At 45.7% G+C, this 19738-nt stretch overlaps 1 protein-coding gene across 8 annotated transcripts in view; it reads left to right on the forward strand.

Moving 5' to 3' along the window:
- Positions 1–19738, forward strand: part of capn15 (calpain 15) — a 36805-nt gene that overhangs the window by 13315 nt on the left and 3752 nt on the right. For 4 of the 8 annotated variants that reach the window (XM_035612291.2, XM_035612295.2, XM_035612289.2 and 1 more), the window contains exons 2-12: positions 1356–3006; positions 8148–8356; positions 10239–10422; positions 11196–11419; positions 12013–12138; positions 12489–12518; positions 13986–14138; positions 16532–16693; positions 16796–17031; positions 17150–17319; positions 18902–19080. In XM_035612291.2, coding sequence (XP_035468184.1) covers positions 1378–3006; positions 8148–8356; positions 10239–10422; positions 11196–11419; positions 12013–12138; positions 12489–12518; positions 13986–14138; positions 16532–16693; positions 16796–17031; positions 17150–17319; positions 18902–19080 — 3302 coding nt within the window. In that variant the 5' untranslated portion in view covers positions 1356–1377. Of the gene's footprint in view, positions 1–117; positions 277–320; positions 471–548; positions 1277–1355; positions 3007–8147; positions 8357–10238; positions 10423–11195; positions 11420–12012; positions 12139–12488; positions 12519–13985; positions 14139–16531; positions 16694–16795; positions 17032–17149; positions 17320–18901; positions 19081–19738 lie in introns of those variants that run through there. The other 4 variants (XM_035612296.2, XM_035612294.2, XM_035612292.2 and 1 more) reach the window with 4 other exon arrangements.

A 19738-nucleotide genomic window follows, 5' to 3' on the forward strand; every position in this document is an offset into this window, starting at 1 on the left:
ACATAGATAAACATTCTAAACTAAAGAACTGGACTTGGCATCCCTCCTTTGTCTGCTCTCTCACCTGAACACTACTTTGGTGTCCTGATCCGACACCCTGGGGTGATAGTTGCCACACCTTTGGATCCACAACGCACACTTTCAAACACACGCCCACAGACAAGAAGACACCCAGAGAGACACATTAGTGTCCCTCCCTGCAGTCATTTTCCCCCTTACCTTTGGGGGGAGAATTGACGAGAGGAGAGGAGTGGAGCTGGGAGTTAGAGGTTTTCTGTAAGAGGTCTCCCTTGGTTCTGAGGATTGGCCTGGTTTGAAAGGGTTTAATGGAGTTGAACTAAGGCCATTCAGCTGCTCAGGACACATGGTGCTGCATTGGAGAAGGAGACTTGGGCTGCACAACCAGCAGTTACAAGCCTCTGCTGTTCTTTATCAGTGGCAGAAATCTGTCCTAATGTGAAAGCAACAAAGTAATTATCAGACTTTTTTTCCATAAATATAATGAAGAGCAATAAACGTGACCAGATCCACGCACTCTGCTGTCAGACTGTGGGCAGCATCTTAGCCACTGGGATCAATGGGAAGACCGCCGCGGTATTCTGGCTCTTAGCACCTCGTCCTCTGCTACCCTACAGTCCCCACATTACCTTTTCTGTGTCGGTGTTCACACATGAGCGGCTTGAGTGACTGTGACACTTTTATGGGTTTGTCCAGACGACAACCCCATCCGTCCCTCGGGGCTGTCCCTGTCCAACACCAATAGACCCATCCATTCCAAATCAATTTGAAAATGCATTTGGGCACAGGGTTGACACGACCTTAAGTTGCCCCTGTCTACCCCTGTATTAGCATTCAGAGAGTAAAAGGGGAGAGGGGTGCTAATGTGGAGTGGAAGGGATCCAGTGTTTCTTCCAAGTGTCAGTCTGGAGTACTCAAGGAACTCTTGCCTCAGCAGCCTCCTCTTTATTCCTCTCCTCTCCTCTGGCTCTTTCTCTCTATGCACTGTCTTTCTGGCTCTAATCATGTGGCCATTGTGTATGGATTTACAGCCCTCACTGCCCCCAGGAGGGAGATTTGATTTTTCCCCTGCACTGGCTAATCTTTCCCTCTCACACTCTTTTTCTCCTCTAATTCCGTCCGTCTCCCCTAATCTTGCAGTCTCAGTGATGTTTTTGCTGTCCCCTCTTCCTTAAGTTAATCACCCATAGTTTACTGGAAGCATGTATGCCTTCATTCAAACTGTTATTGCTGAAATGATTGAGCAGTGACATACTCGGTATGCATGTATTATTGCTAAGCAAAAATAGGTATGGCTAATATGAATTTGTTTTGACTCCTTTTTTACTTTCTTCCAGCCACTCTCACTCTCCTGGCTCCATGGCAGCAGCAGTGCGAGTCAGTGAGTGGTCATGTGGACGCTGTACCTTCCTGAATGCCGGCGCAGCACCTCGCTGTTCCATTTGTGAGGCACCGCGACAGAAGCCCGACCTTAACCAGATCCTGCGGCTGAGCAGCACTGAGGAGCATCGCTGGGCATGCCCCCGCTGTACCCTAAACAATCCCCAGGGATCTGGAGCCTGCTCTGTCTGCGGCTTTGGGCCATCCCCTGCGACTCACACCCCCCCCACCACGACCATGGCCGCCACTTCCAACGGCCTCCCATCTGCTCCGCCTGAGCCTCCGACACCCACGCTCCCCCCCATAGTTCTCCTTGAGCCCCATGGACAGCATCCAGCTAAGGAGGAAGTTCTACGACGGTCTGAGAGCAATGGAGAGGTGGGCGGCCTGGAGGGGCAGCACTCGGGCTGGGCTTGCCCCCGATGCACACTCCACAATACACCTGTGGCTCTGTCGTGCTCAGCCTGCGGTGGCCCCAGAAAACTGTCTTTGCCTAAAATCCCCCCGGAGGCTCTGGTGGTGCCTGAGGTGCACACGCCTGTGCTGGGATTTCCAGTTCACACAGCAGGAGCTGCCCCACTACTCATAGACCTAACAGATGACTCTCCCCCAGCCCCTCCCTGTGATCCTCAGGAACCTCCCCATGTCCCCTCACAGTCCCTCTCCTCCCCTTTTACTTCTTTTTCTTCCCTCCAGAACAACCCTGTGCCCCGCAGCAGGAGAGAGGTGCCCCCTCCAGGACGTCAACCGAACCCAGGCACCACCACTCCCAGTCCCACTTCACCTTCAACGGCCACTGTGCCACCCCAGCCAGGCCCCCAGCGGCCAGCCAAACCCAAACATGCCCAACCGCAGGAACCCTCATACCCCAGCAAGCGCCTCAGTATCTTGGAGGAAGAAGACCCTCAGCACCACCTACTGAACCCACTCCTCCCTGTTGCTTCCTCAGCTGCCCCCACCTGGAAGTGCCCGAGCTGCTGTTTGTCCAATCCAGGTAGCTCATCTAAGTGCGAGGCCTGCCGATCATCGCGGGCAGGTGCGGACCTCATTGACCTTGTTGGCTGCGAGACAGTACGATTCACCCCGGCCAGCCCCTCCAGCCCGGACTTTAGCACCTGGGGGTGTTCCAAGTGCACCCTGCGCAACCCTACGGGTGCACCTAAGTGCTCAGCCTGTGGTTCTTCCAAGCTGCATGGCTTTCAGGAACAGCAGGCGCCCCTGCCCCGCTGCTGTACACATTGTGGCCTGCCGTCTGGCCCTGGTACTACTTGCTCCTGCACACCTTCCTCTTCGAGTCACAAAACACGGAAACAGACCCGGGGCTTCCCTTCCTCCTCCCCTGCCATCGCTTGTTCAAGTACCTCCTCATCCGCTTCATTGAGCCTTCAAGAGAAGGTGGGACAGTGGAGCTGCCCAGCATGTACGCTGCTCAATGATATCAAGGCCAAGAACTGTGCTGCATGCCACACACCCCAGCAGTACCTCACCCTTCGCAAAGTGATGAAGCCATTGAAGAGGAGGGAGAGCATGCATGTAGAGGCACGTCGACGAAATGATGAAGGCGAGGCCAAGGAGCTTTGGGAGAACATAGTCACCTTTTGCAGAGAGGTAAGAGTAAAATGTGTTGTAGCTGCGAAGCACAAGAAAACATCTACACTTAAAAAGTGACACAGTGTTGCATGTGAATTATAATGATTTCTGTTATACTACTTGGATTTCTATCACTCATAAGATCTTTCTCATAGCCGGTAAGTTTTTCTATTGTGGGTGAACAAGTAAGGAGCATGTTTTCATCCGCAGCGGACACAGGTCATGTGTTGTCCTGCAACTCGGAGCTCTTAATTTGTCACCTTTTCATTTTGTAGAGTTTTCTTTGAAGATTTCATTGATTGATGCGTCACAGGATGCACATTGCCTTGCAGAGAGCATAGTTCCCTCTTTCTAATTCCTCTTTTTGTTTGGGCTCTGGCATTGTTCCCACTCCCTCAATCTCTCTAATTTTCCGAGAAATGCTGATAGGCTTTGTCATTGCCTCAGTTTGCACCCGCTTGTTAGCTGGGTTTTAAAACGACCAGTGGCGGAATCTTGGCCACCTCAATGAGCTGCGGATGCTGAGTGTCTTATTTTCATATCCAGACTGCAGCCTGCTCTTAGTTCCAAAGAAGTCACAAAATTCTGAAATTCTCTTTTGCACAAACCTTGCCCTGGGAGTCAAGTTTTGTTCATTCTAAATAGATGTTGTTTTTTTGTTCCTTCAATCCTGACAGCTTAGTTTGAGTTGGACTCTGTTTCCTCTCTTCAGTTGACTCCAACCACAACGTAGAGTTCTTATTACGGAAGACGTTAGACTACTTAATGAAATACCGACATGTCTGTTAGACATTAAAAAATGTTTTTTTCTAAATGTAATTTCTGCTTAAAGTGAACTTCACTGATTTAATTTATTTAGTTATTAAAACATCAGGACTGTGGTTCTGGTTAAATGTTCCTTTTTGTACCCTGAAACATAACATTTTCATCATGTTGAATAACTGTCACATTACAACTTAATCATTAAGTTGTTTTTCTTCATAACCTAATTATGCTTTTGTAATGTGAGGCTTGTCTGTTGTCATAGCAACCCTAAATAATGATCCAGTGCCTCAGCATTAATATTCAAAGATGAAGAAAGGTCAATTGTGTGGTTTAAAGCTGTTAGGAGACATAGAGATGTCGTCCCTCGGTACTCTCGCAAAGATGAGACAACCTTTCTATTTCTTCTTTGTATCACACCACTTCATGCTCACTTTGTCTCTGCCAACCTTTGATAAGCCTCTCGTATGTTGTCATGGATTTGCTACTCATAGCTGTCACAAGGGGTTCATTTGTTACGACTGCTAACACCTTATGCTAATGAGACAAATCTGATTGGACTGGTAAAACCTCAGAAAAATGTGGGCTTTGCAGAATCCAGAACTATTTGGATTCAGGTCTTCTTTTTTTTTCTTTCTGGATTTATTTGAGTGTCTGATGCAGGCCCACTTACTGCACCGCCGTTGCACCTTATCATGCTATGTTTACAATAGCATGAAGTGAGCTCGGGAATGCATTATTTATGTCTTCTTTGAAAGTCACAGAGCTCACTGCTGTGAGCGTGGGAGGGAATTTGGTTCAGTAAGAAGGAAGGATATCAGAGATCCCTCGTCCCCACCTTTCCCTCCCTTTTCCTAATTTAAGACCCACATTTAAGCCACTCTTTCTTTTATCATCTTTCCTTTTCTTCTCCAAATATTTCAGGCCTGCCTCTCTCAAGCTCTCCCCCCTCTGCACTCTTCAAAGTACTTTCCCCTCTTCATCTCCTTTTTATCCCATCTCCTTCATCACATCTATCCCCACATGCTCATCCTGTTTTTTTTCTTCTTCTCTGCTAATATCTCAAAATACGCTTTTCCCCTGGCCACCCACCGCATCCTCCCTCCACCCCCACCCACCCTCTCCACACGACTGCACTCAATTCACCAGTGAAGCGGATGTGTGTGTTTGCGTGCGTGCGTGCGTGTGTTAAGGTGAACACAGGGCTCTTCTATTTTTAGCAGCAGAGCTACAGAGGAGAGGAGCAGAAACGATCCGCTTCCCCATAGTGAATGCAATCACCAATAGCATCAACTGCTGCAGCTCGGTTTCAGGGGTCAGAGACATGAGGGGTGGTAAAATTGTTAAGCAAGAGACACTAGTCTGTCTTATCCATTTATTAACACTTGGCAACCACCGAAACACCCAGTGGTGAAAGTGTAATGATGATAAAAGCCGTGGGTTTACCCTTTTACGAGACGTGTGGTCTGTCCATTCACACAAACACAGTGAGGGTTTCAGAGCGTTTTTTTTTTTTTTATTTGTTCACTTCTGATTTTCCTTCCAGACACGTGGGATTATAGCATGGTGCCACCGATGAAATTTACTGTAGAAGTTACAGGAGAGTTTGTCCAGATTGCAGGAATCAATAAAGAAGCAAAAGTGAAGCTGGAGTTGGGGCGTGAGAAATATTTTTCTCTCTTTACCTGAGGGCCTCTCTGCTTTTCTACTCTCCTTGATTGGTTCTGAGAGTGAGAGGTGTGAGCCTGATGCCAGTGCCCCAGAGCGTGTCCGCTTACTCACTGTGCCAAGCGGGTAAATGCTACTAAGAGGCATCAGCACCGCTTGTGAACTGTGAAACCCAGCATGGCTGGAACCCGTGCCTCTGTTCCCTCTCCATGTCGCCCTCTGAGGGAGCAACAGAAAGATGCTGCCTGGCAGCACGTTGACTTTGATCTGTTTTATTTATCTTCCCAACGCCATTCTCTGCGCTGCTCGTCATTTGATTCTGTGCCACACTCAGTAGTTTATCTGTGGTTTTGGTTTACATGTTGGATCGTAAGTTGTGACTGCCTGCAGTGACGGGGTTTCGCTGCCTGCGACAGTCTCGTTCGTGCCAGGCTGTTCTGGGATGCCTTTGTTTTTGGGTTTAATAAGTGTGGCACAGTGAAATCCAGCTCAATAATTCCCTGTCACCACATGGTTTTTTTTTTTTTAGATCAATATGTTGTCTATGAGATGTAGATGTCTAGCTACAATCTTACTATCATTGTACGACTGCCAGTTCTGTGTATTTTGGGAGATGGCGGGAAGGCAGCAGGTTTTCTTAGCTCAGCGCTGAATTGGCTGGTTGCAGTCTTGGGTTTGCATGCTGGCATGTGCCCAGTGAAAGAATCAAGAGACAGCAGCACCAGGTTTTCGCTCAGCTAGGCTTACATCATTAGACGTCACAACACTGCAACCAGACTAATAGAGAAATGTTTTTGCATATGCATTAGCGTGTCATTAAAATCCTTACGCAATCCAAAGAGGGAATAGTTTTTACTTTGGTAATAGTGCGATATTTTTTTTATTTAATACTTATCTATTAATCCATACTCTTACATACATACTGTATATATTTTTTACATATTGTAATTGTTATTATTAGCATATTTTGTCTCTATGGGGGATCTTCTTGTTTGTGAGGGTTGAATTAGCTCATAAATTCCCATCACTTATCATCACCTGCCGAGTAAGACTACAAAGGACTTGCTTGTCCCAGCTGCAAAAAAACACAGTGCTTGTGCACAGGCCCTCAGGGTTTATTTAGCACCTGAAGTTCGCTGGAACCTGGAGATGAGAGAGCGTGGAAATAAGCTACTTCCTGCCAAGCGGAAAGTAATTCTCCAAATGATTAATTTGCACTTAAAACACAGAATGTAAAACTCTGCAAATACATAGCATTTCATTAAAAGTATAAACTTAAATGTGTTATGGGATTGAAATCAAATAAAATATATTTTTATTATTGATTAATCTGTTCATTATTTTCTCGGTTAATCAATTCGGTTTTTGCTCCATAAAATGTCATAAAATCTTGAAAAAAATATGTTTCCCAAACCCCAAGATTTTTTGTTTTGTCTTCCAATAAAAGATATCCAGTTTACTGTCAGAATAGCAAAGAAACCATATTAATCGATTGTCAAAATAGTTTCTGGCGATTAATTCAATAGTTGATTACTAATCCATTCATTGTCACAGCTGATCTGTGTTTATCCATAAGAACTAACATAATCTTGATTCATGTTCTTAGCTTGATCATGTGTGTCAGTTTTCCCACTGTAAAAATAGGGAATCCTTTAATTTAAATTTTTTTAAAAAGACATCTTGTGTATGAACTCCGGCCTCATGAGAGAAGTTACAGTAAATACCTCATAGCCTGTAGCCCCCCACCCCACCGTCCTCCACCTGTGTGGTAAATCCACATTGGCCTCTGAGCCTGTACAATAAAAGCCAGTAAAGGGTCAAACATAAGCCAGCGAACTACAGAACGGGTGAGCTACACAGAGACCTCGGATGGTCAGGGGGGGCTGGTGAGGCTGCGTCAAAGTGATTCTGTCTGGAGGCTAATGCTGCATCCAGGCTACAGATTTGGATTTTTGGGGATGGCGACTAATCGAGCCGCTGCACTGTGAGCCACCGCCAGTGGGTTGCCCATCGCATTACATCCCCTGACTCCCTTAGCACTCGTCTCACACCACAGATGGGAAACCGGATAGGGCTGCGTGTGGCTCTTAGCCCTCTCAGGTTTGTACGGGGGCGTTTTAGATGGTCAGATAGTGTGTCGGATAAGGTGTCTTGACCTGTTAATGTATCCATGTACAGTGCAGGTCCCACTGTACTGTACAGTAGCGATGCAGCTACGTTTCAGAGTTAAAATCCAGCGTGTCTCGGTGCACTGCTAGAATATGTCCGAAAGAGAAGTGCTTTGAATGTTTGATGTCCACACGTCCTGTATCCTGGCTGGGACGACGCTCCACAGTTAGTCTCCTGCTGTGCAAGTGTGATGAGTAATTCCTCCTGCCGCATGAATGCATTTGGGAGGGAGTGGTTTCTTCTTGTTCGGCCCAGAATCCCGGGCCCGTGTGATGGTCAGTAAGGCCCTCATTAATCCTCATCCCCCAAACTTTGTCATATCAGAAGCCTGCAATAGTTGTTTGAAAAGCTTCATTTCTACATGCTCTCACCAACTCCTTTTGGGCAGTGATGTTTGGTTTTTAAATAGACTTGTTTCTAACTAATTCAAATGTCTTAATTTTTTCCCTCTCTGTTTTAAATGGAAGTCATGCTGACAATATTTGAACAGGTTCCGTAGTCTCACTCCTGTCACTTTCCCTCTCCTCCCTTCACCCCATCTCCCTCTCGTCCCCATTCAGAATTCTGTGAACTTTGTGGATGACAGTTTCCCCCCAGGACCTCGCTCTGTGGGCTTCCCAGAAGGCGACAGCGTCCAGCAGCGAATCAAAAAGTGGCTGCGCCCCCACGAGATCAACTGCAGCAACTTCAAAGACCGAGGCGTCAAGTGGTCCGTCTTTCGCACGCCGCGGCCCTCCGACATCCTGCAAGGCCTGCTCGGAAACTGCTGGTGAGCCGTCAGAATGGAACCCAAGGAGAGACATGGCACTAGTAGAACCTAGATAACTGGAATGATCTAGAGACAAAAAAAGTATTTGGCAGAAAAACAAGGGAACATGCCCTGATTAATGCTTTGACCCAGGACAAACAAGAATAGCCCAAAGTCCCCAAAGTAAAAGGCAATTTCTCATTCCCTTCAGTCTCTGTGAAAGGTCAGAGGAATATAAAACGGACAACTGATACCACTTCAGTCCGTGTGGTTTTTGTTTTAGTCTGTTTCAGATGAACTCTGCCGCCCAGAGCTAGGAGAGACGGAGAGACGGAGACAGTGACGGAGAGGCAGCGAAACAATAAGTCGAGGGAGAAAAGATGAGAAATGAAAAATGTGGAGGCGGAGGCGGAGAAAAAAAGAAAGAAGGCACAGATTAAATGACAGAGAAAGCAGGGTAGAGTTAGACAGATGTACAGATACACCTGACAGGGAGATTATTCACGGGAATGTGGGAGCGGACACATGCTTTATCTCCCTGCCCTTGTTAAGTGTGTCACAGACACACATGCACGCAAACACACACAACAAAGAGCAGTCGATCATAAAGTTGTCCCAATACATTTTTTCTCTTCATCACCAGCACACAGATTATCAAAAAATAACCCTCCCGAGAGCCGAATCCTCTCGCTCGCGACAGAAAGTAACCTAAATTCTTCCTCTTAGGCTGCATCTCTCTCTAATACACACACACACACACACACACACACGCCAACATCCTAGCTCCCACCAGCCAAACTAATGACGGCAGAAGAAAATGGTGCCAGTCACCCTTGTCCTCGACTGCGGCTGCAACACAAGCCGATATTAGAGTCACATTATGACACAGATAATTGGATTATTATTCGATTGTGTGTGTGTAGCCGATTGTTTTTTTTTCATCAGCAGCAGAATGGGCTGCCAGTTAAACAGATGGAATATAGCTTTAATGATACACATTTCCAACCCAACATAGAAGAGTTTCAGTCTTTAAATGGCTGCTGGACCAACAAACTCCTGATAAGTGTGATTGAAAGACATTCTTCTCATCTCATTTCATTTCATGTATATATAGTGCCAGTGTCAGATGTAGCTCATTAGTTTGCAACGTTTTAGCTGTGTTGTTAATACGGGGGCCTGAATACTTTTATGTGCAAAATTAAAGTCAGCAAGAGTCAGCAGCACACTAAACAATTTCTTGTTCATTTTCGCCAAACCTCCACTGTTTGTAGCCATTTCATCAGTATTGTATGATACATTTTTAAGAAAAACTAATAACTAAAATATATTCCTTTCAAGTTGGATCCTCGTGCCCCCAGCTGCATTTCTTTTGTGCGAGGAATTAGCATTTTCTGATGTCGCTGGATTTTTGATTAACTAATTTCTCTTGCAAGCTCATTAGACGAGCCAGTTTGTCTTTGCTGCAGGGTGAATTAACAGTAATGGGGAGGTAACCAGAAGGCACAGAAGCTTGACTCATCAAATGAAATTGATTTTCAAGGAAGGCTAAATTATGTAAAAATAAAAAATAAAACATCCATAACTGCTCAAGGCACATTACGGGAAGGGATGTTTTAACTCCACATTTCGAAAAACTTTATTTTTGTTCTCTTCCCTGATTGCGCCCGTCATTCAACAATCCTTACCCCCGCCTGTCTCTCTGACTAAACAGGACGCCCATTCACCCGTCCACCTGTCCGTCACAATCGACTGATCATTGATGTCTTTTCCTCTCCATTCGTTTCACTGCTCAATTCACATTGTCTTTGTGCTTCGTTTCAGTCACATCCTCTCATTTATCCATCTGTCCATCCTGATCCAACATGTCATTTTCCAGTTCATTGAGTGTGTTCTCTCCCTCCAGGTTCCTTAGTGCGCTGGCAGTGCTGGCGGAGCGCCCAGAGCTGGTGGAGAGGGTGATGATCACCAGGACTATCTGCCCAGAGGGGGCCTACCAGGTCCGGTTATGTAAAGACGGGACATGGACGACGGTGCTGGTGGACGACATGCTGCCCTGCGATGATTATGGCTACCTGCTCTTCTCCCAGGTCAGAAACGGAGAGGGTCGTGGGGAGTTTTGTGCGGAGGCATGCACTTTCAATGTTGTAGAGGTTGCATGGACACTAGGAGTAGACAGAGAAAAGAAGAAAACTCATCATCTCACATAATGTCTGTCCTCTTCAAGTTCATTTCGTTTGGAGAGATTTGAACTGAGAGACATACTGATGCATACAGACAGGCGGTGTACATTTTATTATTCACACTCGCATCATTGTGACCCTTCAAGGTAACAAAACAGGAGGTGGAAGTTTGACCAAACATAAACACTTTGATTTATCTTTAAGCAGTACACCATGAAGCCACGTGCACCTCATTCATTGTTGCAGCCTTAGAACAATGTAATATTAACTTCTTAATATGAGTTCAAGCTAATTAATTATCTAGCTTTTCATCACAAGTATGTCTCAGGGGAGGAGTGTATGTGGAGATCTAATTAATCAACAGTCAATTACAGGACAAACGAAGTACTGCATTATGCATCAACTGAAGCACAAGGGAAACGAAACCAGGCACAGAGTCATGCTGTAGAGACAAACTGTAAAACATCATGCCTCATCTACTTTTCTAGTTGGGACAAAGAAGAGACCTTAGGTATAGGCCACCTCAAAGTAAATGCCTCCACCATGATGACTGAACGAGAAGGTTGTCATGTTCAGAAACCTTCAAACGAGCCTCTCAGCAAACAACCTCCTGCGACAAATACACCTGCTTTTCAGTACTGCGGCATATTCTGAATTTTGCCCCTTCACCATCTTCTCAGGCCCAGAGGAAGCAGCTGTGGGTGGCGCTGATTGAGAAAGCCCTGGCCAAACTCCACGGCTCCTACTTTGCCCTGCAGGCAGGGCGGGCCATCGAGGGCCTGGCCACGCTGACCGGGGCTCCCTGCGACTCGCTCATGCTCCAGGTCAGCTCCACAAACCCCCGGGAGGAACCAATCGATACAGACCTGATCTGGGCCAAGATGCTCAGCTCCAAGGAGGCCGGGTAAGAGAGACGGAATTCGCATTGTCACTCCATGTACGAATGGACGGCACACCTAATACTTAGGATCAGTATTAACAATAATTACAACTACGAACAGTAAGGCACTACAAAGTTACAAAGGCGATAAATTCCAGCATATGTCGGTAATAAAAGAGGTCTGGTAATGAGTATTTGAATGTGATCTTTCAAAGTAACATGACACGAGAGCTGAAAAAGGAGCCAAATTATCTGCGGCTAAATTACCATCTGTCAGAAAACCTGCAGTATTTCATACATCAAACGGGAATTGTCTGAAAAATCACGACAACCTATACTTTACAAAAAAAGGGGAAGGTTCCTCAGCAAAGACAACCAGCAAATACAAATGAAAAGGCATTAGTCATATAAATTCTATTTGTTTTAAGCTGATGGCAGCAATACACGGAGTTAGAGCAGAAGAAGAAAAATGCTTTTTTTAGCCAAGATTAAGATTGAATCAGTAAAGAAAGGATCAACACGATAACCTATATAAAACAGAAAAGTTGAAAACAGTTTGCCAATGATGTTTTAGTGAACCCCTTGTCTTACACTTTGCGTTTACCTTGTCTTGTTAGGTTTCTGATGGGTGCATCTTGTGGAGGAGGCAACATGAAGGTAGACGACGTCGTCTATGAGTCTCTGGGTTTGCGGCCTCGACATGCGTATTCCATCTTGGACGTACGCGATGTCCAGGGTTACAGGTATGGATGGAATGGCTGGACTTTCTGAATTCTTCTAGTTTCTTTGCTCTCTGCTCATTCCCATCCTGATTTCCTGATCCCAAAAATTGTCAAAACTTGCCATTTTCTGCTCGCAGGTTACTGCTTTATCTCCCTCCCTACATCAATCTATCTTTGTAACAGACAATTTAGTAGATGTTTGGGAAACTTAAAATGTAAAGAAATGAGTGCCTGTTGTTGTCATCCAAAATCTTTGTCAGAACATGACATTTTCAGCGTATTGGTTGGAACTTGGTAGTTGCTCACGGTTTGAAAACGGTAACATGCTGGAGAGAAAAGTGCTTCTTGAAACAGCATGATTCTGGTTGCAGGGGCAGGCCTACACCCACAGTCTACATCCGGTGAGTCAGACTAGTCCACATACGACCTTGACGTATACAGCTCATTCACTTAAAGAAAACACTGTGGTCAGCATTTCTGGGCCAGATATTCGTCAATGATATAGTATCAGTGCTACATGTTTATTACCTAGACTTTGGCGGCCCGCCATAGTCTAATTTGGCCCAACACGCTGTCATAGTGATAGTAGTGTCTCGGCCGTTGCTTCATTGTGGAGGTGTGTGCTGAGCTCTTTGCTCTGATGTCACTCTCTCTCTCACAAACAGAAATCCTGCTGCGTCGGTGGACATTCCAAACATCCATTACGTTTTTTCTGGCGTCAGCAGCCAGGCAGAACTTGGCATAACACCTGCCCTTTCTGTGTACCTGTAAGTCGGGTGCGTGTGCTGCGTGCGTGTGAACTGGGCAATCACAGTAATCTCACTCATCAGCCCCGACAGCCCCACCACCAAGGAGGGACCTTTTCTGCATCTACAGCCAGAGATGGATTCTAAATCTGTGGCAAAAAACATCGCAGTATTCTGCTCAAACCAGTTTACTTTACAATTCGGAATTCAGTATTTATGACTAAATGTTTTACATCTGCTCCAGCTCTGATACATGCCTCTGGCTCGCTGCTTCTTTATAGCAACAGTGACTTTTCCCATTAATTCCTCCTATTCATTCAGCTACATCTCCCATGCAGGTCTGATTTTAGTCAGCCATACAATACATCATAAAATATTTTTGCACAGGCATTAGCTTGCAGGTGTATTTATGAAAAGAAACTGTGCCTTAAAGGTTTAAATTTAAAGTTTCATGTTCTCAAGCAGGTGTTTTTAACAATATTCATAGATATTGTTAAAAAAGGATCTGTGTTTAGAATTAATTGAACAGATGCATTCTCTGTGAATAATTTGTCAATAAAAGGGGAAGGAGGCTTGATGCCAGTGGAGGAAAGCACTACATTTTGCTAACTTTGATCAGGGCAGCATTGTGAGTCCGCACAATGGAGGCTTCTCCTGTCCTAACTGCAGGAGGAAGTCGAGAGTAGCCATAAATCCCAGATGTAATTTGCTCAAGAGCCACACACACAGCCACTTGAATTTGCTGCCATAAAGCATTCGAGTGGGAGCGGTTGATCTACACTGAGTTGGAGACCTTGTGCGAGAGCTTGGAAACTGTGATTCACCTGCTCTTTTTTTCTTTTTCTTTCTTTTGCGGGGGAAAGTGGTGACTATCCAATCCAGCTTTCCATAACATCTTTTAAGTTTTGCACTGCAAGAAGGGAGGCGGTAAAATGAAATGGGTTGTTAATAAATAGGCAACCATCCATGAGAGGAGCAGTATGAGTCTGCAGAGGTGGGGAATGCTGCGTTGGCTGAAAGCTGTTATCACTTAAACACTTGAACTGGAACATGTATTTGCCTCCCTCCCTGCTGGTCACTCATGAATTTGTCTGCCTGCCTACCGGTCACTCTTTGCTTCAGGCTGCTGCGGCTGCGTAACCCGTGGGGTCGCTTCTCGTGGAACGGCAGCTGGTCGGACGAGTGGACAGACTGGCCGCAGCACCTGCGTCACGAGCTGATGGCTCACGGCAGCAGTGAGGGCGTGTTCTGGATGGAGTACACCGACTTCATAAAGTAAGAGCCACGTTCACACACAAAAAAAACTATGATCTAGTCACACGTTTCGTTGTAGAATGTGAAGAACGAACTACATGAAAATGTTCAGCCTATTTTCACCAAGGCCAATGGAATTACAATAGTATCACAATATCCAATAGTGGTAACCTACAAGTTCCCCATTTGTACATCTTTAGATCGCCTGTCTGCCCCCAGAGGCCTTCAGGAGTCATGGCGACAGCCATAACTGACACTGAGCACTCTGGGATCTTTTGTCAACATGATCTACAACAATGATCATCGATCTGATGTTTCTTGCGGAGACTACTACGCAGTCGATATCTGAACCCACCGTCATTGGGACTATGAATATGAGCCATGGTGTCTTTGGCTGCGAACTTTACTTCTTTTGTTTATTCCAGACAGACACACACGGCTGTTTGATATGTAAAATGCATGACTTCCTGCGAGGGGTTATCCCAGGAAAGATCTACTCAACACCAGCTGTTCAGAGCAGGAAATGTTGAAGCTTTTATTAACTGAGTGCAGGTGAAATGACTCCTTAAACTGTGTCACGATGGAAGCACAGAGTGTGTGATGGATGGTTTAGTAATCTCTTGGCCCCATGGATTTTATCTGACCATCTGGTATTGACACCGAACTGAATGACAGCATTTTTTGACGTTAATGTTGTTTTCAGAACATTTTTAGACAAGCGCATCGTACACTGTTTCCCACACAGTGGCATTCTTATTGGATTGTTCTTTTTTTGTTGTTGTTGTTGCTTTAGTTGCCAGGGATGTGGCAGGCAAAGGCTTAGCCTTGTCATGGCTCAATTTGTGTTTTGTCATATTAGATTAATCCTGTCATCCAGTCACACGCAGCATCAAGTATCGACGGGGGTTTTCCTAGCTTTAACTTTCCCCTTGTGTAAAAGGACCATTTCATTGGCCAGTGACCTTGTAGAGGTTAGTAAACACAAAACTGAAAGTAATCTGAAACATACTAGGGAGTTTGTACCTGGGATTGCCCTTATATACAACTGGAGCAAAACCCTAATATGACAAAAATGAAAATAAAAGAAAACTGAACCAAATTACAGCCCAGACAATAACCCTGAAGTAAAAAATAGACATCATATAGCTTGAAGGAATCAGTGTTGCTGTTTGTGAAACATTCCACTAAGTGTTAGTATTTTTTGTAACTAATCTGATTTTAAGGGATCTCACACACTGCACTTGCCTAGAAAAAGTTTTTTTTCTCTCACTGTCAGCAACCTGTCTGATCAATGCACGTTGGCACGAAGTCCAGCAGGTCAGGGGGTTCAGCTGAAGATGAATTATGTGTTGGTCGCTGTGTTATTCATGTCTCTCCTATCTAGCAAAATAAGAGTTGCAATAAGTTCGTAGCCACCAATGTGGCCGTCCTCCATGGATAAAAAAAAATCCCCTCCAACCTGAAAAATGTGTTCAGGATAGATGAAAATCCCATCTGTCTTCTGGCTGTTTATTGGTTTCTCTGACGGTAGAATAATCTCTCCGTTTCATACTATTTGACAAACTTGCAGCCGGCGACTGCGACAAACTTGTTCCAGTGTGGGAAAACGAATAAGTTGTCAGTTTGTTGCACAATTTACAAGACCCTTTTATCGACCCTTATGCATCAGGTGGACAAGTAGCACTGATGTTGATTATTAATAACACATACACAAAAAAAGATTATTACACCAAAACACAACATTCAGAAACAAAGGATGTCAGAAGCACACATGTTTGTCCCTCGTGATCAAAACCCAGTGTAAAACATCCACATACCTTCCCCTTCTTCCTCTCTCTTCTTCTTGATTGTCAAGAAGACAAAAGGAGAATGTAAGGCAGTTGTCAGAGTGAGGTTAGGAAGTGATGAAACATGGAAAAAGACTGAAAGTGAGGAACATAATGTCTCTCGTGGGAGGCTCTTTCTTTGAAGGAGGCGGCCTGATTTGTCAGCAAGGTAAACGGTATTTGTACAGCAGCACCGACAGAGGCTAGAATAATGTTCAGGATTCGCTTGTGATGCATTGAAATGACAGGAAGAGAGCGGATGGTCAAATTGCTGGTGACTCAGGCTACATCCACATTACTTCGTTTTCGTTTTAAAGAACCATCACATCGTCGCTCCAAGAAAAGAAATCCCTGCTCTTACTTTTCACCATTTTTGATCCTCGGTTGTAGAATTTCTGTAACTAAGTAACCGACCGCAGAGTAGACAATCTGGTTCCTGTTTACACTGATACGCTCAGTGTACGCGAATGGTCACATGATATTTGTTTTGAAGTGTGTTAGTATGGACAAGGTTGATACTGATGCAGAGCTAAAATGTTTGTGTGGAGTTCGATTCAGCTCTCCACTTTCTGACCCCTCCTCCCACAGGTACTTTGACTCGGTGGACATCTGTAAGATCCACTCGGACTGGCAGGAGGTTAGGCTGCAGGGCTGCTTCCCCAGCAAGGCCAGCGGGCCGGTCACCGTCACAGCCCTCACTGTGCTGGAGAGGACGGCACTGGAGTTTGCTCTCTTCCAGGAGGGGAGCAGGTACAATCAGACAACAGCTCTTAGTCCTCCCCCACACCTCTTCTGTTTTTGTGTGTGTTTGTGTGTGTGTGTCTAACCTGTTCATGCCCTCCCCCTCCCCAGGCGTTCAGACACAGCCGACAGCCACTTGCTGGACCTGTGCATCATGGTGTTCCGCGCCTCCTTCGGCAGCGGCAACAAGCTGACCCTGGGCCGCCTGCTGGCCCACAGCAAGCGGGCGGTGAAGAAGTTTGTGGGCTGTGACGTGATGCTGGAGCCGGGGGAGTATGCCGTCGTCTGCTGCGCCTTCAACCACTGGCAGATGAACGTCAATGGGACGGGAGGTCCAGCCACACCCAGTAAGTGTTAAGATGCAGTTTTTGGTTCATGTTTGTTTACTCAACAATAACAGAGACTTTCGGTCGACTCAGCGTGTTAATTTTAATTCTGAAGCACATCACTATCTCTTCCCCAAAGTCTCCAGCCCTACCAGTGGAGCAGCGCGGCGGCCCAGCCAGGACTTCCCTGGCTACATACTCGCCATCTATAGCTCCAGGCAGGTGATGGTGGAGCAGGTGGAGGCACCGGCCACAACACTGGCCGACGCCATAATCCTCCTTACGGAAAACAAAGGGGAGAGACACGAGGTGAGAGACTTCTTTCAGAATAAGAGAGCACGAGAAGTAGCAATAAAACTACCCTTAAATCTGTTAAATACCTGTTTCTGTATCCTCACTCAGCAGCTTTCACTTTCCCTGTCCTCCTAGCTCAGGGTCTCACACCTACACAAACACACACACACACACACACACACACACAAAAACACACACACACACACACACACACACACACACACACACATCTTTGAATATAATCTAAATGCTTGCGAATCTGGAGAATGAAACTCTGTATTCCACTCTGAGTCCTGCCTTTACACATGCATGTGTGTGCACATTATCTAAACTACACACACACCCTTACACTGAAGGAAACAATTTATTCTGGCTCCCGCGAACAGCACTTTCCTATAGGTGCTGTCACATCGGCTGGTATTTAAGAGGATGACAGGGCTTTTTAAACACTTGAGATTGTCTTTCTTTAATCATTCATCTCTTTAGCTCTCTAGCAATTCACCACTCGCAGTAGGTGGGCCAAGCACCCGGCAGTGCACGACTGCATCTACACTTCTTTTTTTGGGGGGGGGGTATTGATGGATAATTTGACCAGCTCTGGGTCACACCGTACATGTACCGATGACAGTTTTAGTTGGAGTGGGATTCGTGGATGGTTTTACTGTAGCAAAATCACGGCAGCCAGAGCAGCTCAGCCGCACTTGTATTAACTTTAGCACAATTACAGGAAAGAGAGATCGACAGTCGCTGCTTGACAGGTGAAAGTCGTCACAACGTCTGTTACAGGTGTGAGTCCATTCAAGACCCTAAGGTCTCTCTTTCTGTCATGTAAGAGTCATCCTGACAGAAAGATGGTCCATATAACAATTTAGCTCTGATTTCAGCTGCACAGACCTCCATTGACCACTGAATCCTTGCTGCTTCACTCCCACCTGCTTTCAACCACTTTAAAGCGAGATAATGCCGATTTTTTGTAAACTCACAATAACAGCTTCAAAATAATTTTGATGGTACAGAAACCTATAATAGAGAGAATAACATGTCCGTCATTTCCACAGCGCTCCAGTGATGCCTGGAACTGTGCTATATGTATCTCTGGTGTACCTTGCAGGACGCTGGCGAAGACGCGTTACTGTGCTGGACCGCCGGTGACCCAGAAACAGACTCTGATTGAACCGGGTCGAGCGAGCCATATTTGCATTACTTGAGTGATAGTGGGGGATTTAGGAGATACTTTGTCTGCTCTTCAGCCAGGTGATGACTCCTCCTGCAGCTGTTGGAGACGCCCAACTGCACTGCACTGCACTGCCAGTTGCCCCGAAACTGACTCTGATTGAAGCTGGCAGCTCTAAACTGCATCGCGAAGCCCCGGCTTCTGCCCCATAAGATTCACTAAGCTCGGCTCTCTGGAGACACGCACACTGCTCCTTTCATTCAACACTAAACACATCCTCCCTTAGCTGTCACATGTCCATGACCTGACTGATCTGTCCCTTCTTTCATATGCATTCAGCGTGCTGAACTTGGCCCGTAGGTCTTGTAAATATTTACACGAATGTGCCCTGTGCGCTCATTTTCAGCTTTCCTTTCTTCTCAGGGACGTGAAGGCATGACGTGCTACTACCTGACCCACGGCTGGGCGGGGCTCATCGTGGTGGTGGAGAACCGCCACCCCAAATACTACCTCCACGTCTCCTGCGACTGCACTGACAGCTTCAATGTGGTGTCCACGCGCGGCAGCCTCAAGACCATCGACAGCGTCCCACCTTTACACAGGTCGCTCTCTCCACATACATACATCTCTGAAAAGGCTATATCATTATATCACTATATTTTGGTATGATTAACGTGAATAGTCAATAAGTGAAGAGATTAAATGCTCTAGGAACATTTGGTACAGGTTCATCAAGCCTCCACCCATTATAGATGATTATATTTGTACAAACTTATATAAACGCAGTGACCCCAGAGGATTAGCACTGTATATTTCTTAATAATCATCCCCAGACTGGTCTCAGCACAGTTGGAGCTGCTTTTGCTTTCCCATTGATCTCAATGTTCACACATTATCAGGTTCCTCTGAGTTTAGGTTCTTCGGACATCTACTGTACGACTGCCGCAGTCAGTACAGTGGCATTACTGTGCACATTAGTCCAAATTTACGACCTCATCATCTGGAAGTTATGTCCCACATAATGGGAGACAGTTAAAAGGGCCCATGCATGAGGACCATGTCTTTTGATGTGGTTTTCCCTCGTATAACAAGAAGATAATGTCAATTCACTTGATAAAAACACTCAGTGCTGCAAAATTGGAGTCGTATCCTACGGTGTTCGTACTCACTGGTTATTATACAGTATATAGTAGGTCAAAACATTAAACAGCCATGTAATCATATTCAGGACAAGATGTAATTGTCACTGGAGTGTAGTCG

This window comes from Scophthalmus maximus, chromosome 16, assembly GCF_022379125.1.
Source record: "Scophthalmus maximus strain ysfricsl-2021 chromosome 16, ASM2237912v1, whole genome shotgun sequence".
Lineage (NCBI taxonomy): Eukaryota > Metazoa > Chordata > Actinopteri > Pleuronectiformes > Scophthalmidae > Scophthalmus > Scophthalmus maximus.